Source organism: Eucyclogobius newberryi, unplaced genomic scaffold (assembly GCF_026437365.1).
Source record: "Eucyclogobius newberryi isolate DKJ021-1_F unplaced genomic scaffold, fEucNew1.0.hap1 SCAF_1, whole genome shotgun sequence".
In the NCBI taxonomy this organism is placed as follows: domain Eukaryota; kingdom Metazoa; phylum Chordata; class Actinopteri; order Gobiiformes; family Gobiidae; genus Eucyclogobius; species Eucyclogobius newberryi.
The window spans coordinates 18,192,317-18,217,174 of record NW_027315723.1 but is presented as its reverse complement, the minus strand read 5'-3'; the positions used below and the strand labels follow the sequence as shown (position 1 = coordinate 18,217,174).

General features: G+C 41.8%; 1 protein-coding gene across 1 annotated transcript in view; it reads right to left on the bottom strand.

Moving 5' to 3' along the window:
- The window catches only part of mdga2a (MAM domain containing glycosylphosphatidylinositol anchor 2a), a 338,648-nt gene that overhangs the window by 229,839 nt on the left and 83,951 nt on the right, over positions 1-24,858 (bottom strand). The window contains exons 5-6 of the mRNA XM_072449239.1: positions 4,576-4,708; positions 3,637-3,906 (exon numbers count right to left, since the gene is read on the bottom strand). Of these exons, the coding sequence (XP_072305340.1) occupies positions 3,637-3,906; positions 4,576-4,708 (403 nt within the window). The remainder of the gene's footprint in view (positions 1-3,636; positions 3,907-4,575; positions 4,709-24,858) is intronic.

Here is a 24,858-nt window from a genome sequence, read left to right as displayed (position 1 = left end):
ATTCTTTGAGAAAAGTGAGGAGGCTCTTGGTGACAAAAGCTGATTTGCTAACATTTGTGATTTGTCTAGGGTCTTAATGAATAATCTAAAATGGTAGATTATCAAGGCACAATTTAACATTTTTACTATTGAGAACTGAAGTTACATATACATACAGAAATAATGAAAACGGCCTGAGAACTTATATATATATATACTTTTACTTTTTACTTATATATATATATATATATATATATATATATACACACATAAGGCCTGCCATTTAATTAAATGCAACAGAATCACATTTCAGACAAATAAACATGTAGCATCTACATATTCATCATCAATCAGAATGGGAGTTGCCTTTGGAGCTTTGACATATGCAGAGTCGTGACTGTGAGTCTTCGTTATTGTTATTTGCGTCCGTAAACTTACTTTCAGTTAAAATTTTCCGTTGTTTAGAAGTGTGAAGTTCTTCTGTCAGACTTCCGTCGCCGGCATACTGGAATTCGTCACTTCCATGAGTTATGAATTTATGATCTAGTGCCGACCCTGGAGTTTGTGGAGTTGTTTAGAAGTGACACAGAGGAAGAAGAATTCAATGGATTTAGTGATTTGGGGTAATACTGATGCTTTGGTAAACTTCTTAGCATGTTCTTTATGCTATAGTTATCTGAATAACTGTTAATATGTTACGTTAACATACCAGACACTTACCACAGTTCTGTCTGTGCCTCATGTAGCTGAAGGTGTTAGCGTTAGCATACGTACACCTATTCACCATGTTCTCTCATCTGTTATTATTTTAAATTGCATTTCAAGATTAAATGTCTGTACTTGGTTTTGGAATTTATCAAATACATTTCCCCAAAAATATGACTTATACTCCAGTGCGACTTATTTATGTTTTTTTTCTTCTCTGCTATGCATTTTTTGGCTGGTGCGACTTATACTCCGGTGCAACTTATAGTCCGGAAAATACGGTAATTGTGGTAAACGGGCAGCAGCGTTCGACAAACAGTGAACAAAAGAGGGTCAATCGACTCCTTCAGCTGCTTGACCACTGCGACTGGAAACGTCTGACTCGCTCACGACATTTACGCACGCTCGACGACCAAATTCAATTAGTCTTTGCCCCCGGAACCTCAGACCTGTCGCGTCCCGGGCTACTGCAGGTCAAAGAAGCGAGCGGGGGTGAACCGGAGCTCGGAGACGTTCCGGGGCGGCTCATTTCGCATTAGCGCCAAAGCCTCGTCGTTATAATTGCTAATGAAAATGGCTGTTGCGCGTACGGTGTCGTTGTGTAGATAAGCATCAACTCTTGCTCTCCTCGGCACAAATCAATACTTGTGATGGGCAGATCGATGCCAAATATGTCAATGATGACTGGAAACATTGAAAAGTATCAATTCTCGTTCAAAATTATCAATAGTTTGTTTCACGTTGTTTACATAGCCCTGTTTAAGTTATCTGCACATCATATATCGTTTAGAGATGAGTTCAAGCTGGAGAAGAGCAAGGGAAATGTAAAATAAAGTAATAGTATAGAAAAGGAGTTTCAAACGCAATGAAACAGTGGTAGATTCTGTTTTCATTTTAGGCTGTGGCTGCAGAGCCGTGGCGCGGTCAAATGGCCCAGCAGTTTCAGGAGCCGCGGCACAAAGAAACCAAGCAGTTTCGGCCGTAACCCAGTATTACAGTGTGGTCTCCTGAGTATTACAGTGTGGTCTCCTGAGTATTACAGTGTGGTCTCCCGAGTATTACAGTGTGGTCTCCTGAGTATTACAGTGTGGTCTCCCGAGTATTACAGTGTGGTCTCCTGAGTATTACAGTGTGGTCTCCCGAGTATTACAGTGTGGTCTCCCGAGTATTACAGTGTGGTCTCCCGAGTATTACAGTGTGGTCTCCCGAGTATTACAGTGTGGTCTCCTGAGTATTACAGTGTGGTCTCCTGAGTATTACAGTGTGGTCTCCCGAGTATTACAGTGTGGTCTCCCGAGTATTACAGTGTGGTCTCCCGAGTATTACAGTGTGGTCTCCCGAGTATTACAGTGTGGTCTCCTGAGTATTACAGTGTGGTCTCCCGAGTATTACAGTGTGGTCTCCTGAGTATTACAGTGTGGTCTCCCGAGTATTACAGTGTGGTCTCCTGAGTATTACAGTGTGGTCTCCTGAGTATTACAGTATGGTCTCCCGAGTATTACAGTGTGGTCTCCCGAGTATTACAGTGTGGTCTCCCGAGTATTACAGTGTGGTCTCCCGAGTATTACAGTGTGGTCTCCCGAGTATTACAGTGTGGTCTCCCGAGTATTACAGTGTGGTCTCCCGAGTGTTACAGTGTGGTCTCCCGAGTATTACAGTGTGGTCTCCCGAGTGTTACAGTGTGGTCTCCCGAGTATTACAGTGTGGTCTCCCGAGTATTACAGTGTGGTCTCCTGAGTATTACAGTGTGGTCTCCCGAGTATTACAGTGTGGTCTCCCGAGTGTTACAGTGTGGTCTCCTGAGTATTACAGTGTGGTCTCCCGAGTCTTACAGTGTGGTCTCCTGAGTATTACAGTGTGGTCTCCTGAGTATTACAGTGTGGTCTCCTGAGTATTACAGTGTGGTCTCCCGAGTATTACAGTGTGGTCTCCTGAGTATTACAGTGTGGTCTCCCGAGTATTACAGTGTGGTCTCCTGAGTATTACAGTGTGGTCTCCCGAGTGTTACAGTGTGGTCTCCCGAGTATTACAGTGTGGTCTCCCGAGTATTACAGTGTGGTCTCCTGAGTATTACAGTGTGGTCGTGTACTGGCTCCAGCACGGGTCGGGGCCATTCTGAAGTTATTCGGGAGGGTCTGGGTGTGGCTTGCCCGTGCGTTTGCCCTCGACACTCATCAATGGGCATCGATCTGTGACGCTGGTTTATTGATTGATAAGTATCAATGTAACAGCAACCTGATGTGCATATACATGTATATAAATATATAAATGTGTATGTGTGTATCAGTTTACATGTTAGTATGTATGTAATATGTGATTATATTGGTTTGATGTTCTGTGTGCATGTGGTGTCCTTAAAGTGCCTCCTACAGGTCGGACAACTCATTGAACTAAAATGCAGTTAAAATAAATATATTTTAAATTTTGTTAACATTGTAAAAATGTTATCACAGAATAGCAATTTTTTTAGGTTTAAAATTTCACTTCCTGTTTGTAATTGATGACATCCCATTAGGAAATTACCCAGCAAACACTGGGTCAAAACTCATCTAATGTCAAATATATGAGAGAGACTTTATTTGTTAATTTAATGTTTAGAGAGCCAAACAAGTTGTTTATTTGTCTAAATTCTGCTTAAACTTTGACTGGAATGAGGTGTGATGTCACTTCCTGTCAATTTCTACACAATTTTCAAAGTTTTCTCCACAAATACCTGCTCGATTGGTGTAAAACTATAATTTATGTGTACAACAGGTATAAATATACCAAATAAAGTCAAAAGTAGAACATCATAAAAACTTGTGATACGCCCTTTAAAGCTACAATGTAAAATATGTTTCAGGTCATTTCTTATGCGGTGCAGCAGTCGGCTCCTATGATCGTGCATGCAGCAGATATACTCCAATCCACGCTCAAACGTACTTCTCTACCGCCGTGTAAAAGAGTACTCACATCTGACGACGATGGTGGTGGACTTCTTGGCCGGGTTGCCCACGTTGTTGCTGGCCACGCAGCTGTAGACGCCGGCCTCCTCGGAGCTGATGGCCGGCAGCGTGAGCGTGCCGCCTTTCACCTGGCTCCGCTGGGGCAGGGTGTCATTGGTGGTGACCCAAGTGAGCAGCGGCGGCGGCTCTCCCCCCGTGGTGATGCAGACCAGCGACACCGTCTGCCCGGGGTTCACCACAATCGGGTCCTCCACCAGCAGCTTTATAGACGGGGAGGCTGAGGACGCGGAGAAAGGACGGCGTTAAGAGTCGGACGGTGAGCAGCGAAGCAACGCCGTTTCATTTACACGTGTTCTGCGGCACGATCGTGCAGACGTGTACAAAGCTACCGTATTTTTTGATAGTTTTGGCCGGGGTGCGACTTATACTCCAGAGCGACTTATATGTGATATTATTCGTTATTTTCACACTGACAACCACAAGAGGGCGCTCTAGGCTCTAAGCGACGCAGAAGAAGAATCTGCACTTCCTCTACCTCTGGAGTTTGTGGAGTTGTTTAGAAGTGACACAGAGGAAGAAGAATTCAATGGATTTAGTGATTTGGGGTAAAACTGATGCTTTGGTAAACTTGTTAGCATGTTCTTTATGCTATAGTTATCTGAATAACTGTTCATATGTTACGTTAACATACCAGACACTTACCACAGTTCTGTCTGTGCCTCATGTAGCTGAAGGTGTTAGCGTTAGCATACGTACACCTATTCATCATGTTCTCTCATCTGTTATTATTTGAAACTGCATTTCAAGATGAAATGTCTGTTTCTTGAATTTTATCAAATAAATTTCCCCAAAAATGCGACTTATACTCCAGTGCCACTTATATATGTTTTTTTCTTCTCTATTATGCATTTTTTGGTTGGTGTGAAACTACGGTAAACATCCGTACCTGTCTTGTTGGTGAGTCTGAAGATGACGCTCCGGTCCGGGATCCCGCACACGTTCCGGACTGAGGCGATGCAGCTGTAGTTGGCGTAGTCCTGAGGCCGCAGGTTCTTCAGCTTCAGGATCTTTGTCTCCCCCTGCAGCTCAGAGCAAGACAACACCGGTATGCAAACGTGTGCTAGCGTAACATCATTGCAAGACACACACTAAGTCAACTTTAAAACATGTTTCGGCGGCAAATAGAGCATTCAGGTCGCGTTTTGTGAACGGTTGTTAATGATGTAAACGTTCTATCCCATTCATTTTGATGAAGCAGCAGTTTGTTGACAGCGCAGACGGATCGTTGTTTGTTTGTCCATTACACTAGGCAACAACTGGTAGGAGCCAATATGTAATTAATTCAGCTCAAATTTCTACAATTCACTCATAAAAGAAGGATTTTGAGATCCTCGTTGAGATAAAAGTGTGTTCAAGGTTACTGTTTTTTAGACCTAAATTTAGCCCATTTTGGTCCAGGTGTGGTCTTAAGTTGGTTGTTTTTAGCCATAGTTTAGTTATTTTCTAAGAACTAAACTAAACTAAACTAGTACTTTTGAGTTTAGTCCTGGTTTAATCCCAGTTGTGAGGGGAAAACTGTGGTGGTCCGCTATGTTTTCGGTGCATTGTCCAGCATAACCTTAGAGCTATGAAACGCTTATTACGTGATTCGTCATTCACGTTTAAGCAAATCGTGGCGCAAATCACCGTCAACAAACGACGCTTAACAGTTCTACACACTGTGATTTTGTTCTAACAGTTCTCTGGTGTCACATGCGGTCAAGCAGTGGTGAGACGCCATAACAACCCTGGTTTTTTTATAGTTTGTGATGTTCGGAGGCTAACGCTAATGCTAACGCTCCCATTGAAAACACACTGGAGCTAAAGTATGGAACGTTCCAAGACTTTGGAATCTGGGCGTTCCGTTTGCAAGCACTGGACGGGCCAATGGGATTCATGGAAGATGTGTGAGCGTGAAATGTGGGTGAAGAGTTGGGAAAGACATACAGCAAATTGTTGGGCTCCAGTAACATATGTGTCATTCTTCACATAATAGTTTGGAGTAAATTAAAATGTATTTGGCTCAGATTATTTCATTTGTAAAAAAAAATGATGCACTTAAAGGGGCTGAAGCTGATGTTGAACCACGAGTGAACGACATGGTTCAGCCCCGCCCACTTTGTCTCCTCTCTCTGTTTGATGTCTCTCCTGGGCAGCTGCTTCCTTATGATTCCCATCCAACAAAATCCTATTGAAAATGTATACTTTTTTGGAACAATTGCCGGGAAAAAGGCTGGAACGACACCAAAACTAACATCAAACACGAGGTCGACATGGAAACGAACATATTTAAAATAAACTGGACTAAATGGGATTATTATTTAGACGCTTGTGTGCCTTAGACTTTATTTTCATTTTATTCTCTTTTATATTTATGTTTGTCGAGTGTGTCTCTTTTCTCTTATCTTTCACTTTGAAAACAATAATGATGAAAAATAATGGATTTTAATGTTACTGTACATACAAATTACAAATAAATAAATAAAAGAAAAAGTATAATCTTTTATTTTTTATCATTTTCTTTCTCTCGTCCGTAATTGTTTTTTCTTTATGTATTTACACAAATAGATGTTTTTTATAATACGCTGTGAGGACTAAAAGTTATTTCCTAAACAAGAAACAGAACAAATACAAATCAATTTCAGGGCTTTAAATAAGTTCACTCAAAGAATCTTTCTGTATAACGCAATTCTAGCTCAATGAATATGACCACTAATAACACAACAATATTCTAAAGTCACTTCAGTTTAAGTTTAGACAGTGGAACGGCAAAGACAAAGGCCAAACACTTCGAAAGGAAAAGGTCAGAGCGATGAATATGCAAACTTTAATGAGGCCGAGGTAAAAATAGCAGACTCTAAAAGCCGCCCGCTCCACAATCCCGCCAAATTAAAACCTCATTCTTTTCTTTTTTCCTCTTTTTTTTTCAAAGCATGGATTTTCTGAGCGACGGGGATGGGACGAGTGCGGCGGGGGACCGTTTCGTAAAGGGGCTATCGCAGCGAGCAGCCGTGTCCGTCCCCCCCAAACGCCCCGCCCCGTCACGAGAGCGGCGAGCCGAGTGGATTTGCTTTATGTGTCAGAGCTATATTTCACGATTGAGACGGAGGACGGGGCAGTTCTACAGAAGAATGTGATGTTAAAATGTCGATGGGCGGCGGTTCTGTCGCGGTTCGTGGACATTATATTTGCAGTTACCGTATTTTCCGCAATATAAAAGCCTTGAATTTTCTCAAAAAACGACCTTATAATCCAGTGCACTTTATATATGGATTAATTCTGGTGGTGCTTACTGACCTCAAAGCCATTTTGTGTGGTACACGATTTGTTTTTCGCTTAATGCGCCTTATAGTCCGGTGCGCTTTGTGTATGAAAAGTGATCAAATAAAGACCATTCATTGACAGTGCGTTTTATAATCCATTGCGCCTTATAGTGTGGAAAATACGGTACTTTCAGGGACTTTCAGCAGCATCCAAACACTGGCACATAGTTTTATACCTTGAAGCAAGACTCTTAACAACAGTGAATATAGTCTAATCTGTAGCTAAGAATGTTTTATGATTTTATTTCAAGAAGTTGTATCCATAGATTGATATGGGCTTTATACATTAAAGACATTAAAGCAGCACCTACACACACCAAACTTTACAATTGTGTATGTAATAAGATTTTATTTTGACAAATCATACGGAATAATTTGTTAAAATGTTCATCTAATCCAGATTTTTTTTCCCCCAGAAATATTCAGTTTCAACAACAAGAAGCCTAAAACTGACTCCGTCCATGTCCCAAACATGTGCAATTTTGTCATTTTTATACTTATAGCGCTTTATTTTAATATTCAAATAAATTACATGATGAAAAAAAAATATATATATATATATATATATATATCTTTGTAGCCGAACACCTGATCAATGCCTATTTAGCACGTTTCCTTTCCAAACGAACCGCTTTTTGAGACTAAATACTACGTCTTCCCGCCGCCTCCTCTGCATCATTTGAATACGATGGCCGGTGTTTACTCTCAGCAGGAGGAGGCGACGGCGACGAGATCTGTTTGCGAAATGCACGGGGCCCTGAAAGGAAAAGCCATTAAGGTGAATTGGACGGGGAAATAGATGGTCCTATTGATGGAAAGATAGAGACACTTTACTACACAACAGCTTCACGAGCGCGACTTAGGGCTTTTCAGGGAAGCGGAAAATAAATGATGGCGGGATCTACCGGCAGGGCGCTGGTGTATTTTTAGAAAGTGCTTAAGTTGGAAACGCAGGGCTCATTATGGGAACTGATTAAGATGCTCTCTGCGCGATCATTGAAAATCTACATGTGTGCAGTTATGGCGGCTCCACGTAGAAACACAGGTGAGGGACTGTTTGAAGATGCCATTTCTTATTCTCTGAAGCTGATTATGCACGGTGTCAAAATGGGCACTAAATGGGGTATAAATTCAGAACCGAACCTGGGCAGGTCTAAAACAGGAATAAAACCAGACTAATCCAAGTCCCCATCAGAAAAGCTAATTGAACTAAACCAAGGACCGTGAGTGGGAATATTCAACGTGTCATCCATTCTAAAAAACAACCAAATCTAATCTAATCCTAACATAACGTGACAGTATGTAAGATTTGGTACATGACGGTCAATTTGTGTTAAAAAACTAATTATAACTTTGGTTTTGTTATCCAATCAGAAAGCAGAAAAAGCCTCACATGAGTCTCATATTTGTGTTGCCAGTTCCAATGCGGAAATCCAGCAACCTGACTGACTTCATCTTAATAAACAACTCATTTGATGTTTTTCAGTCAGGTTTTAGACCTCATCACAGCACTGAGACTGCTGTTGTCAAGGTGACAAATGACATCCGCCTGAACACTGACACGGGCAAAGACTCTTAATTCTGTTAGATCTGAGTGCTGCTTTTGACACTCTCCATCATGAGAGATGATGACAGAGACTAGCGGACTGGGTGGGCATCACTGGCCCTGCCCTAAACTGGTGAAGGTCCTATCTGGAAGACAGGAAGTACTTTGTGTCTCAGACCACATGCTCTTGACCTGTGGGGCGCCCCAAGGGTCAGTCCTGGGACAGTCAGCAGTGAAAATGTGTCCTATCACAATGATGCAGACGAGTCAGATCTATGTTTCACTGTCGGCAGGTGAATATGGACCAGTGGATTCACTCTGTCACTGCATCCAACAGATCAGTGTGTGGATGCAAAACATTTTCCTCCTGCTCAACTCGCGAAAAAATAATAATATCTGCAAAAATGTAGCTGACAAACAAACAAACCCACTGACTATTGGCTCATGGTTAGTTAAATCACTTTGCATGGCCCTTTTATGGTGTTTTGGAGGTGTGGAGAGGGTTAGGGGATTTATAAGGCACAAATTGTGTGGTGAACAGAGTGTTTTATAAATCAGGAGGAGGAGACACGCTTGCTTCTACACAATATTTTATAACTGAGGCTCGAGATCTGCGGAGAGTCAAACCCGCTCAAAGTAAGAATGTATTTTTGGTGCAATAAAACACCTGTAACGTAGATCAACTTAATGCCGAACTGTCAAATATTCCTAACAAAGCCATTCTACCTCCAAGGACAAAAGCAACAGTTACATAGAGCACCTTTAACAATTTTACAATCACGTCAGCTGTGTCCAGTTTACACTATAAGTCTTTTCATAGTTTGGCCGGGGTGAGACTTATACTCCAGAGCGAATTATAATATTATTCGTTATTTTCACACTGACAACCACAAGAGGGCGTTCTAGGCTCTAAGCGACGCAGAAGAAGAATCTGCACTTCCTCTACCTCCGGAGTTTGTGGAGTTGTTTAGAAGTGACACAGAGGAAGAAGAATTCAATGGATTTAGTGATTTAGGGTAAAACTGATGCTTTGGTAAACTTGTTAGCATGTTCTTTATGCTATAGTTATCTGAATAACTGTTCATATGTTACGTTAACATACCAGACACTTACCACAGTTCTGTCTGTGAGTCATGTAGCTGAAGGTGTTAGCGTTAGCATACGTTCACCTATTCACCATGTTCTCTCATCTGTTATTATTTTAAATTGCATTTCAAGATGAAATGTCTGTTCTTGGTCTTGGATTTTATCAAATACATGTCCCCCAAAAAATGCCACTTATATATGTATTTTCTTCTCTATTATGCCTTTTTTGGCTGGTGCGACTTATAGTCCGGCTAATACAGTATATACAGCAAGATCAGGACAACAGTGTTTGAAATACAACAGCAACAAGACAAAATCCTCATCATTTACCTAATATTAGTCTGTTTTTTATTGTTTGTTTGTTTCTAAATATATTTATGAATACATTTTGTCCCTGTACACTAGTATTAGACCGGTCAGAAGCTGCATGCCATGTGAATAAAATGAACTAGTCATAAAAAAGGTATTCACACAGTTACATTTCAAGAATCTTTTTGCCAAAAAAGACTATATTTTCAACATTATCATCCAAACATATCTATGACCATAAAAGAGCGCCAGCCCCAGAGGGAACGTGAAGAAGCTCGTTTCTCTTTGGAATAATAGACACTTTGCAAAGAAATGATGGAGTGAATAAAAGGGGCGCGGAATGAGGCCAGTTTGGACAATAACCTGGCGCTGCAGGCCCGTAACCTCATTATAAAGAGTTCTATGCAGAGCACCAAATGCCACCTCTGCATTTGCCCCCAAATGTTCTCCCCAAATCTGTGCCAATGTGGAAGAAGATGTGATGGAATGAGAGAGGAAAGAGTTGGGAGAATAAGGAGGTACGGACTCTACAAACAGGAATGTAAAGGTTAAACATGACTTGACACTTTCCTTGCATGCTTCAGGACAAAAACATAGATATTACCAGTAAGTAAAATGTATTATTGATTTATTATTATTTATGCATTGATATGCAAAGAAAAGGGGTAAGTAGGTACATTAAATTATATACAGAGAAAATGGAATATAATACTCAAAATCAGAAGTGACCTAGTTCTTGTTTTGTAAGTCTAAAAGTATTAATGTATTTGACCTCATCTATTTGACCTCATGTATTTGGCCTCATGTATTTGACCTAATGTATTTGACCTCATGTATTTGACCTCATCTATTTGACCTCATGTATTTGACTTCATCTATTTGACCTCATCTATTTGACCTCATGTATTTGGCCTCATGTATTTGACCTCATGTATTTGACTTCATGTATTTGACTTCATGTATTTGACCTCATGTATTTGACCTCATGTATTTGACTTCATGTATTTGACCTCATGTATTTGACCTCATGTATTTGACTTCATGTATTTGACCTCATGTATTTGACCTCATGTATTTGACTTCATGTATTTGACCTCATGTATTTGACCTCATGTATTTGACCTCATGTATTTGACCTCATCTATTTGACCTCATGTATTTGGCCTCATGTATTTGACTTCATGTATTTGACTTCATGTATTTGACCTCATGTATTTGACCTCATGTATTTGACTTCATGTATTTGACCTCATGTATTTGACTTCATGTATTTGACTTCATGTATTTGACCTCATGTATTTGACTTCATGTATTTGACCTCATGCATTTGACCTCATGTATTTGACTTCATGTATTTGACCTCATGCATTTGACCTCATGTATTTGACTTCATGTATTTGACCTCATGTATTTGACCTCATGTATTTGACCTTGAGTCTTTGGCCTCATGTCCAAGTCCTATGATTTGAGTTTCAAGTCCTTTCAAATAATTTAACCAAAGAACCGACTGCAGTTCATATTTCTGAAATGTATATGATTTTTGTGAATGGCCCATCTAAATCGTGCTCGTCACATGAAGAGACGTGGAAACAGAAGTATTTTTTCCTTCAAATTAAACACATCTATCGACAGTAAAGATGTTTCTAAACAAAAAGGGATACTACACTTAAATATTTGCAGTTTTATGTGATAAAGTGCCCAGCGTCACCATCTTCTTACTGGCTCTAATGTTGACTCCTTTTTCCATCTGAAACGTGACTTCACAAAACTTCTGCTCCAGCAAAGTTATCTTTGCCTGGATACATTATATATTTCAAAAGGATGGACAGAGCTCTGAGGGAGGTGGAGTTATGAATTACATCTCACAAATGCAAAGGAATCAGAATGTCTTAAATGTAACGTTGTCACTGCGAATGTCGTCTACTCTTGTTGTTATTCAAAGACCTCCTTCATCCATGGATTCATCATGGATTTTTATGAGAAGCTGGAAAGGTTATTGACACAATTAAACTTGGCCAAAGAGGTTATAATCAAGTCAGGGACATTTGGAAAAGGCTAATGGACAAAATGGATATGACTCAGGAAATTCACAAATTCCACCAGCACACAGACTTATGCTTTACTAACAGGCCAGAAATGACTTAATGAATATTTTAAAACGTTTGGCTGCAACATAAATGCTTAGAATACCAACATATTTACAAAAAAAACTGGGATGAATAATTTAGACGAGGAGCGTTTGGAATTAAAATAAAATACAACAATGATTCCAAAACGTACAAGAAAACTTCAACTCTAAGCAAAATAAGAAAAGTTTTCCACGGTTAAATGAATCTATTTCTAAAATAATGAAGGAACCAGACCAGGCCTTGAAGATTTCTGCAAATAAAGGATACAATAGACCTTATTTTATTTCACTGTGAAACAAGGTAGTGAAAGAAACAAGACAAAAACGAGCCAACTTCTTTATCACAGCTCTGAAGATGATTTGGAATCACATAAAACAACTAACAAGTGATTATGAACACATAGAAATTAAAAACATTTAAATGGCAAGATCTGAACAAAGCTAACGTTCGTAGCAGAATCCTTTAATCATTACCTTACAGCTGACCGAAAGAAAATCCTTCCTAACGTCTCTGCAACACAATCCTTCCACAAGCCATCTCAAAAATGACAGAGACCAAAGTTCTCAATATCATCAGAGCGCTTAGAAGTACATCCTAAGGCTAAGGATGCTCAACGATCTTAGCTCAGCTTTAGCCACTCCCATCGCCTCCATTATACATCCGTCTGTTTCCACTGCTCACTTTCCAAATGTCTGGACATCTGTGATTGTTACTCGTCTCTTTAAATCGTGTAACTCGAGTGTTCTAAACAGCTCTCGACCACTATGCAATCTTCGTAAAATTGCTGAAAAATGGTTCTCAGAGCAGATTGTTCAACATTTAAATAGCAGCTCCCTCTCTCTCCATTCCATGCAGTTTGGGTTTAGAGCCAAACGTTCAGCTGAAACGGACACCTGACTCTTTATTGAGGAAAGAAAATCTCCCTGGCCATGGGCGGAGTTGTAGGAGCAGTATTTCTGGATCTCAAGAAAGCTTTCGATGCAGTAAATCATGCTGTTCTCTGTTCAGAGCTTTCACATTTCAATTTTGATAGCATTACGGTGAATTGGATTGAATCATATCTGAAACAGCCACAGGAGTGCCACAGGGATCCATTTTGGGCCCCCTTTTATTTAGCATGAATGATTTGCCCAGTGTCTACTCTGAAGTTGAGCGCATAATATATCCAGACTCCAAAGACAATGTTACAGCCAAACTGACCAAATCCAAGGTGAATATATCAAAAATGATGGGCGTGTACTTGAGTAAAGCACTTCCCTTGATACTGAAATATACATTGGAAGGGAGAAGCTACACATTGTTACTCAGTATAAATATCTTGGTTGGAGAGTTGATTCTCACTTCTCCTTTTGTAATAAGATGTCAAGAAAAGAATCATTGTTGAATAATGCAAATTTTAGATCAATCAGGGATGAAATGTGAAGAGAGGCAGCAGCAATCGTTTTACATTCCATGGTTTTAAGTCATTTTGATGACTGCATAACGAGCTGGTCTCAAGCACTTCAAGGCCATTGGAAACACTGTATAAAAGAGCGATCAAAGTCACGGATAAACAACCAAGACATTTCCATCACTGTACCATTCTTTCAAAGTAAGTTTTTTTAAGTTGGTCAGACTCTCAACGTACAAACTAATACATGATGTTGCTCCTGCTCCACTGACAGAATTCATCATGAGAGGTGACTGCGTGAGAGGTGACTGTGTGAGAGGTGACTGCGTGAGAGATGACTGCGTGAGAGGTGACTGTGTGAGAGATGACTGCGTAAGAGGTGACTGCGAGAGAGGTGACTGCGTGAGAGGTGACTGCGTGAGAGGTGACTGCGTGAGAGGCGACTGCGTGAGAGATGACTGCGTGAGAGGTGACTGCGTGAGAGGTGACTGCGTGAGAGGCGACTGCGTGAGAGGTGACTGCGTGAGAGATGACTGCGTGAGAGATGACTGCGTGAGAGATGACTGCGTGAGAGGTGACTGCGTGAGAGATGACTGCGTGAGAGATGACTGCGTGAGAGGCGACTGCGTGAGAGGCGACTGCGTGAGAGGCTACTGCGTGAGAGGTGACTGCGTGAGAGATGACTGCGTGAGAGGCGACTGCGTGAGAGGTGACTGCGTGAGAGGTGACTGCGTGAGAGGTGACTGCATGAGAGGTGACTGCGTGAGAGGTGACTGCGTGAGAGGTGACTGCATGAGAGATGACTGCGTGAGAGATGACTGCGTGAGAGATGACTGCGTGAGAGATGACTGCGTGAGAGGCGACTGCGTGAGAGGCGACTGCGTGAGAGATGACTGCGTGAGAGGCGACTGCGTGAGAGGTGACTGCGTGAGAGGTGACTGCGTGAGAGGCGACTGCGTGAGAGATGACTGCGTGAGAGGCGACTGCGTGAGAGGCGACTGCGTGAGAGGCGACTGCGTGAGAGATGACTGCGTGAGAGGCGACTGCGTGAGAGGTGACTGCGTGAGAGGTGACTGCGTGAGAGGCGACTGCGTGAGAGGTGACTGCGTGAGAGGTGACTGCATGAGAGATGACTGCTTGAGAGGTGACTGCGTGAGATGTGACTGCGTGAGAGGTGACTGCATGAGAGATGACTGCTTGAGAGGTGACTGCGTGAGATGTGACTGCGTGAGAGGTGACTGCATGAGAGATGACTGCGTGAGAGATGACTGCGTGAGAGATGACTGCGTGAGAGATGACTGCGTGAGAGGCGACTGCGTGAGAGGCGACTGCGTGAGAGGCGACTGCGTGAGAGGCGACTGCGTGAGAGGTGACTGCGTGAGAGGTGACTGCGTGAGAGGTGACTGCGTGAGAGGCGACTGCGTGAGAGGTGACTGCGTGAGAGGTGACTGCGTGAGAGGTGACTGCGTGAGAGGTGACTGCGTGAGAGGTGACTGAGGATGCTCTTTCTCAGAAGGATCAAACAGTCAGTCGTCCTGGTCTGTGAGAAGAGCCAGAGGGGAACTCGATAGTTGTACTAAACAACAAACCAGATATAAGGCATTTACTAAAAACCTGGCTAGTAAACAATACTTGCTAGGTTGGTCACCGTTTAAGAAAAAAAACAAGACTTTAATCCAAGAGTCATTCTCAATCTGTGGATCTAGTCTGAAAACTCGGATATTTATCCTACTCTGCATAAGCCCTGCCCACCGGGCGGAGCCTGCTGTTAATTACCTGTACTGTTTTGTATTTGTTTACACTGTAAAATGTCTTACCATTTTTTTTTGTTACCCTATTAACCTACTATAATGAGCCACTGAAGTCCTAAAGCTGACTGCAGCTACCTCATCATTGACGAGTACCTGATTAACATTTGAATGGTGAGGGCTGCTTCCGCCCCATGGCTTCAAAACACTATTGTATTCGATAGGTAGGTTGAACATTAAACCTCCATGTCTGTTTAAAGAGGGGTTTTCTTTATAGCTCCTCTTTCAAACCATATTTTTTCCTGCCCTATAATCTTCACCTCACCGTCTTCTAAAGAGTGGTTTGTGGCTTTAAGATGAAGATGCACGGCGCTCTGTGGTCCTGAACTCTAGTGTCTTCTGCTGATAAAGCCTCTTGTGAAGTGGCTGTTTAATCTCACTATGTACCACTCTTTACAACTTTCAATTCATTTCAATTCTGTTCAATTTATTTTTGTAAAGCCTAAAATCCCAACAGCGTTTGTCTTCACTGCATGGATTGAACACACTACACACTGTCTTTGTGTCTGCATCTCGTCCTCAGTTTGAACCAGTTGCACCGGTGCAAATTTAGCAGATTGCCATGCTGTCTAAAAATACTTTTCAAGGGTTTAGTCGTTTTTCAGACTGAGACATAAGCGATGGAGACGCTGTTTCTTCTTGGTTCAGTCTTTTTTTACTCATGTTTATTTGTCCCATTTCAAATAAACAAATCTGATCTAATTTGTGAGAAAAATCTAAGCGTCTGAAGTCACAGGGCTCGAGCCCATGGCAGGTCTCAAAATCTTAATCCACCACTTTTATCAATTCAAGTCTCTGATCATCAAAATAGTGACTCGAGTCCACAGTTCTAAATCCTTGAACGTTGTTTATGGTGGTTTCTGATTGTAATAAGTTTGTAAGTGAAACAAAAAAATATGGTGCCCTCAATAGTTTTAAAAAGTATGTAAATCCAGTTAATCTCCATAAACACACTACATATTGATTCATGTACATTGTTTGGAGGATACATATTAATTTTAGCCGTGAAGACACCAAAGCTGACTGAGGAGGGTGGGACGGAGCCGCGCCCGTGACCCAGTGGCCTTGATCTGCGCCCGCTTTGAGCTAAACGAGGTCAGTTTGGACACAATGTGGTGAAATTATGTTATTAGGCCGTTAGCTGGGCACATTAGCACGACTTTAGCGGGATTTGTTTGGGCCGCGACAAAGAGGAGGCTAATCTGTGGGCCAGGGCCGTGCTCACATTTTCAAACCCAATCAAAGCTTTGACTGAGGCCAGACGGCAAGTGCACTGCAAAAAGTCTACAATTAAAATAACAGACAGAATATTAACGCTCATTTACATACTCATTTACATAACTTGATTCATCCGATTTTTTATTTGAAATGCTCACTTTGATTTATTTATATATATATATATATATATATATATATATATATATATATATTTTTTTTTTTAAGTGTGTTTTTCTTTTTAAATCTATCTAGTACCAAATTTAAAAAATGGAAAACATGTCAAAGTAAGAAATTCAATAGCACTTATTATCATTCATTTACCCCCCCAAAAAAAAATCTAAATCTGAACTCCAAATAAATAATCTTCTAATATTTGCATTTTCTATTTTTTTTTTTATATTTTACTTTAAATATAAAGTATTTTCAATGTGTTTTTAGCTCGTAGCACGTGTCTCAGACAGCGACAGAAGCCAGTATTTTCACTATTATTCACATGTTACGCCATTTTTAAGAAACATCCAAAAGTAAAAGTCACAAACGTTTAACTATAACCTCTCGACCTGATTCATATTCTGAACGTGCTGCGAGTCGGAGAGAGACACAGACCGTGACATCACATTAGCTCCTCGCCGTCTCCCTCCTTTTGGTCAAACGTCACATCATTTTGTCAATTCCACGACTGAATATCAACGTTCCCGATCTCGTTTCCTCTTTTCCCACAAGCAAATCGCTTTCAACGTGCTCGATTACGGCTTTGTGGCCATGGAACAAAATGCTTCAATTTGCACGACATTGTGGCGAGACTTATGTTTATGCAAATGTGTGCGAGAGGAGCATCGTATTCACCCCAAAGGTTCTGCCTGATGAGGTCAGTATTACACTGCAAACCAAGTATTGTTTTTAAATTTAAACACAGCACTGTGATTTCCATTATCGTCCCTCGTGAGCCTTTTAGCCGTGTTATAACGCCGTTCTCTTCATTTGTGTTATATTTCCATTGATTCATACATTTTTGAGTAACCAATGAACATGAGGTTTGAGTGCACACTTTTATATGCTAATATTTTATTTAGAGACTCCAAGTCATAACCCTAAGGTTCAGGAATGTTCTGTAGCCATTTCTCAACAATAAAACAAAGTAATAAACCAATTTTTTGAACTATAAGTCACCTTTTTACATTTTGGCCGGGGTGTGACTTATTCTCCAGAGCGATTTATATGTGATATTATTTGTTATTTTCACACTAGCAGCCACAACAGGGCGCTCTAGGCTCTAAGCGACGCAGAAGAAGAATCTGCACTTCTTCTACCTCTGGAGTTTGTGGAGTTGTTTAGAAGTGACACAGAGGAAGAAGAATTCAATGGATTTAGTGATTTGGCGTAAAACTGATGCTTTGGTAAACTTGTTACCATGTTCTTTATGCTATAGTTATCTGAATAACTGTTCATATGTTACGTTAACATACCAGACACTTACCACAGTTCTGTCTGTGTGTCATGTAGCTGAAGGTGTTAGCGTTAGCATACGTACTCCTATTCACCATGTTCTCTCATCTGTTATTATATTAAACTGCATTTCCACATCCAAGTGTAACGAGTTTGCATTATTTTTTTATGACAAAGTTCAGGGCATTAAAAATGCTATAAATCCCACAATAAAAAAAAAAATTACCCTGAAACCACCAAGACACTTAGAGCTAACTCACTTTGCACCTGTAACTGACAAAACTGTCCATGAGATCATCACCAGTCTGAGTTCATCTACATGCTGCCTCCATGTGTGACCCACCAGATTTCTAAAGTCTGTGCTGAACAGTTTGTTAGCACCACTCACTCACATAGTTAACATGTCGCTTCAATCTGGAACATTCCCAATGTCTTTGAAAACTGCGGTCATAAAGCCTCTCCTAAAGAAGAGCAGTCTTGATGCTGCAGTACTGAGTCATTACCGGCCCATCTCTGATCTGCCATTTTGGGGCAAAGTCCTTGAAAAGGTTGTTTACCAACAGCTCACAGATTTCCTCTTAATAAACAACTCATTTGATGTTTTTCAGTCAGGTTTTAGACCTCATCACAGCACTGAGACTGCTCTTGTCAAGGTGACAAATGACATCCGCCTGAACACTGACACAGGCAAAGACTCAGTCTTAATTCTGTTAGATCTGAGTGCTGCTTTTGACTCTGTCGATCATGGGATCCTCTTACAGAGACTAGAGGACTGGGTAGGCATCACTGGCACTGCCCTAAACTGGTTAAGGTCCTATCTGGAAGACAGGAAGTACTTTGTTGAAATTGGTAACTGTGTCTCAGACCACATGCCCCTGACCTGTGGGGTGCCCCAAGGGTCAATCCTGGGTCCCCTTCTGTTCAACCTCTACATGCTGCCGTTAGGTCAGTTGATACGCAGTGAAAATGTGTCCTATCACAATGATACAGACGAGTCAGATCTATGTTTCACTGTCGGCAGGTGAATATGGACCAGTGGATTCACTCTGTCACTGCATCCAACAGATCAGTGTGTGGATGCAAAACAACTTTCTCCAGCTGAACTCAGACAAGACTGAAATAATCGTTTTTGGCCCACAGAAACAAAAAGAAAGTGTTAGCGGTCACCTCCAGAGTCTCGCTCTAAAACCTACAAACCAAATTAGAAATCTGGGGGTAATAATGGACTAAGACATGAACTTTAACAGCCACATCAAATCAATAACATCAGCAGCGTTTTACCATCTAAAAAACATTGCCAAAATCAAAAATATAGTGTCAAAACCAGATTTAGAGAGACTTATCCATGCGTTTGTCTCCAGTAGATTAGACTACTGTAACAGCCTGCTCACTGGCCTCTCCAAACGAGCTGTAAAACAGCTGCAGTACATCCAGAACGCTGCTGCTCGGGTCCTGACTAGAACCAGGAAGTACCATCACATTAGTCTTGACTAGAACCAGGAAGTACCATCACATTAGTCTTGACTAGAACCAGGAAGTACCATCACATTAGTCCTGACTAGAACCAGGAAGTACCATCACATTAGTCCTGTTCTCAGGTCTCTGCACTGGCTCCTGTGGCTCAGAGATTAGACTTTAAAGCAGCTCTGCTTGTGTACAAGTCTCTCCATGGCCTAGCACCAAAGTACATCTTGGACATGTCAGTGCCATATGAACCATCTCGGACTCTGAAGACCTCAGGGACCGGCCTCCTGCTGGTGCCCAGAGTCAGGACTAAACATGGGGAATCTGCATTTCAGATTTATGCAGCTAAAATCTGGAACAGTCTTCCTGAAGATGTGAGACAAGCTTCTACTCTCACAATGTTCAAATCTAAGTTAAGAACTGTTTTGTTTAGTTGCGCATATGACTGAAAGGATTTTTATTTGCACTTTTCTCTTTTATGTGATTTCATTAGTTTAGACAATCAGTTGGACTGATTTAAAAGGGAGTTGGACTCCGAAAACACGTTACCCTTTGTGGCTAGGTGTTTTTTTTTAATTATTATTTCTTTATTTAGTTAATTTTATCGTTTTATTTATTCTGTTTTTTTTATTTCTTTGTGATTTTAATGCATTTTTCCTGCTGTGTGAAGCACTTTGATTTGCCTTGTGTATGAAATGTGCTCTAGAAATAAAACTTGCCTTGCCTTGCCTTGCCATTTCAAGATGAAATGTCTGTTCTTGGTCTTGGATTTTATTAAATAAATTTCCCCAAAAATAAGACTTATACTCCAGTGCAACTTATATATGTTTTTTTCTTCTCTATTATGCATTTTTTTGGCTGGTGCGATGTATACTCCGGATCGACTTATAGTCCAGAAAACATGGTAAATGAAAAGTTCACTCTACAGTGAAAAGGCAGGATTTATCATGTATTTTTCGTTGGTCCCATTTCTTTTACGAAGCCATTTTGGATCAATTTTGCGGTTGAAGAAAATGTAAACAGACGATCCACGTTTATTGTCGTTTATTATTAATTCCTTGTAAAACACACATCTGTCGCTGCAGGCGTTTGACTTTCCTTCTCCTTCAGTTATTGATCCAATCGATAGAAGTTCTTATGGTTAAGCTACACTTTAATGGCCCCAAGACAGACCGTAACCCTATCAGACCAAAGGTATCACAAGGCCAAGTTACAGCTCAGATCTGTGGAGAGGCAAGCTCGTCCACAGTAAACAATTCAATTTAAATGCATTTTTAAACAATAAAAGCTCATGTAATTGTCATATTTAATGTATAATGCCATACTGTAACTTCCAAGCAATGCAATAACATCTCCATGGAGACGAGCAGACTTCTTTTTATTGTTTTATTCACGTTCATCAAACCTTTGCTGTTGAAAAGCAGATGCAGAAAAGATGCAGAAGTAAATAATAAACACAAATACTATCACTTTGAGGCTTGTCAGGGGGAGAGTACGGGGGGGGAGACAGCGGGACGCTCGTCCACAAAACACACGTCCCGGAGTCAGAACGTGCAGATCGGGGAGTAAATCCAGAGGAATTTTAATGTAATTCTGCAAATGTCGAATCTGATCGTTTGCGGTTGTGCTCACGTTCTCAAATCGAGCGGCGACAGGAGCCCAGACGCCATTTATGCATTAAATATGATCCAAACATGCTGAACCCCATCGTTACTTTTGTCAATTAATCAGTTGTTTGAAGTCTTTTCAACAGACGCCGATCACATCACGCAGTCGTCTGAGATCGAACGATGGAGACATTTTCTGAGGCTTTTGTACTTTGTTTCGAAGATGCATGAGATACATATACAGACTGTGTTGACGTGACTCCAACAGACCAAATGTCAGAGACTCAACTGACCTTTCTCTCTGTGTCTGGGCCTTGTTTCCAGCCTAAATCTGAATGTTCTTGGACTGTGCTCAATATATCGATATCGTGAAACACCGTGATGAACTTCTTGGCTGTACGTGTGTTTTGTTTAGAAGTCATTATTAGTTCAACAGTTTTGTTTTGTTCGTTATTACCTTGTCGATAAAGTTTGCACAAAGTCAGGCGCATCACTTCCTGTTTTGATATGGCAGCAGAGACAGGCAACTAGACGATCTGGTCGTATAAGGACGGATGAATCGATGTCGTAAGTTACTGGGATGCATAATATGGACGTTTATCTTTGTATATCAGACATTATTTCATTAAAATGCTAAATACTACGTTGACTCGTCTCTTTGTCTTGAATGGAGTTTAGCGTGGTGTTTAGTCTCCGGTCGTTGCACCTCGATCAGAACATTATAACTTTTAAACAACATAAAGTCAGTATAAAATGCCACATTGTAAACGTCTGCACCAACACACGGCTGCATCAAGGCTGAGTCTGAGGAGCTGAACATGTGACTTGATGATAGGACGGTTGTATTCTGATATTGAGTACATCGTGAACGTGAGATTCTGATGCTTTTTGTCATTTTACTTCATCAAAACATGATTTAACTCAAATTTGAACACCGGTTTTAAGGGATATCAGGACGCGTATCGTTTCGAGTTCCATGTATCGGGATGCGTGTCGTATCGTGAGGTACTTGGTAATACCCAGCCCTGGTATGTTCATCTTCCAGCTGTATTCCTGACGGGACAAAGGGACGAGGGCTCAATTTGGGCTCAATTTGGGCTCAATTTGAACCAAATGGAAATAAGGTCAACTTTTTTTTTTTAAATCGTAGCACGTTGTGATGAGTCAGAGATGAGAACATGAAAAGTGTGTGAGCGATGCAGCTTTAATGACTCGCCCTGAGCCAGCGCTGTGGGACAGGGGAGGCCGGCTTTTTAAATATATATGTTTTCTTACTTGAAAACTGCTGAAAACAAGCTACTGTCAGATAACCGCAGAAAAAAAACATGATATTTTTTATCAGCAGCACCAGTCACGTGAGCCTTACTCGACACAGTTATTCATATTTAGTGACAAAGGGAGAAGAAGACAACGACGAGGAGGTTTCGACAATGGGCCAGCGGTCAGTGTAATCGGTCAGTGTAATCGGTCAGTGTAATCGGTCAGTGTAATCGGTCAGTGTAATCGGTCAGTGTAATCGGTCAGTGTAATCGGTCAGTGTAACCGGTCGGTAGGTCCCACGGCAAAAGAAAGCTGGATTCTTTCACCTGGACAACGTTTTCTCGCAGGAGCGTCTTCAGTTCTCGAGAAACTGGCGTGAATATGTGTCTGAAGAGAAGCTGCACTCTAACGCGAGTCACAGCTGAACCTTCTCCTTTTAACAGCTTTAAGAGACACGTTTTCTGCTCATGAGCGACTTTTAGATGATGAGTTTTATTATAATTTAGTCATATTTTTATTGTCAGTATGAAACAGGTTTAAACATGAGGCTAAACACAATGTAGAGCTTCAGTGTAATCGGTCAGTGTAATCGGTCAGTGTAATCGGTCAGTGTAATCGGTCAGTGTAACCGGTCGGTAGGTCCCACGGCAAAAGAAAGCTGGATTCTTTCACCTGGACAACGTTTTCTCGCAGGAGCGTCTTCAGTTCTCGAGAAACTGGCGTGAATATGTGTCTGAAGAGAAGCTGCACTCTAACGCGAGTCACAGCTGAACCTTCTCCTTTTAACAGCTTTAAGAGACACGTTTTCTGCTCATGAGCGACTTTTAGATGATGAGTTTTATTATAATTTAGTCATATTTTTATTGTCAGTATGAAACAGGTTTAAACATGAGGCTAAACACAATGTAGAGCTTCATTCACGGCCTAATGATACTTAACATCTGATCTCCTCCTCCTGCTCCTCCTCATGCTCCTCCTCCTGCTCCAAGCCCTGACTCTCTCTCCTCTCTCCTCCTCTTGCTCCTAGCCCTGACTCTCTCTCCTCCTCCTGATCCTAGCCCTGACTCTCTCTCCTCTCTCCTCCTCTTGCTCCAAGCCCTGACTCTCTCTCCTCTCTCCTCCTCCTGCTCCTAGCACTGACTCTCTCTCCTCCTCTTGCTCCTAGCCCTGACTCTCTCTCCTCTCTCCTCCTCCTGCTCCTAGCACTGACTCTCTCCTCCTCCTCATGCTCCTAACCTTGACTCTCTCTCCTCCTCCTGCTCCTAGCCCTAACTCTATCTCCTCCTCCTGCTCCTAGCCCTGACTCTCTCTCCTCCTCCTGCTCCTAGCCCTGACTCTCTCTCCTCTCTCCTCCTCCTGCTCCTAGCCCCGACTCTCTCCTCCTCCTCATGCTCCTAAACCTGACTTGCTCTCCTGCCTCCTCCTCCTCATGCCCCTAGCCCCGACTCTTTCCTAATCCTCATGCTCCTAGTGCTGACTCTCCGATCTCCTGCCTCCTCCTCATGCTCCTAGCCCTGACTCTCCTGTCTCCTGCCTCCTCCTCATGCTCCCAGCCCCGACTCTCCTGTCTCCTACCTCCTCCTGGCTCCTCCTCCTGCTCCTAGCCCTGACTCTTGTCGCGCTCGGTCCACTCGCGCCGCTGTAGAGCTCTGGACTGTCACTTGTAAAGCCAGAAAATAGAGTTAAAACAGACAGACTTTAGGATCGACCCTCACGGCCTCTGAGATCGACTGCTAGAACACGATCGATGTGATGGGCACCTCGTGTTACATCAATGACGCTGACAGCTTGGATTTTGGTTGGGTCTATAAAAGAGATGTTTTTTAAAATAATAATACTACTTCTTTTGACATGGAAGTGCCTAGTTAGTTCATTTATTTGAGACAGGGACATAGCACAATATACTTTAACCTTATCAGCAGAGAGGTGTAGCTCAAGCTAATTTCCACCTGAGGGGAGGAGCCTATTGTACATGTGTACACGAATCGGACTTTGGCAAGATTGTTCCTTATTCACAAATCCAACCAGGTTACTTAGCTGTAGTGCCAGGTGCCACAGGGGGGCGACAGTGCCCACTGTCCTTGTGTCCTTGGGCGAGACACTTCACCCACCTTCGCTCCAGTGTTTGAGTGTGTGGTGTGTGAAAGAGAGTGTGTTTGTGGGACGACGGATGGCTATAATCCGTGTTTAAATCATGTGTTAGTCTGGAGCTACTGTCAATGAAGTCTAGGTATGTTGGCCAGTCGCATAGGTATAGTATATCTATATACGGTCAAGTTTGTCCAGTATTAGAAATATTTGTTCACGATCCTAAAGTTATAGGAAGCCCTGACACCAAACAGCTTCTCTTTCATGTCCTCTGTGTCTTTATATATGTCTGATACGTCAAATATAGCTGATATGGACCTGAGTAAAACGTTTTTCAACTCGTCTGCCGGGTCTGCCTCATCTAATTTTCAAAGGTCTAAGGCCAGTTAAGGACGGCCCCCTTTGCCAAAGCCGTGTCAGAACTGAAGAAGCTGCTTGTATAAGCGGCACAACACGCTCACGTCGTCCATTTGACAGGATTCAACCTTCTTTTGCTGGGCCCTGTGTGTGCGCTGG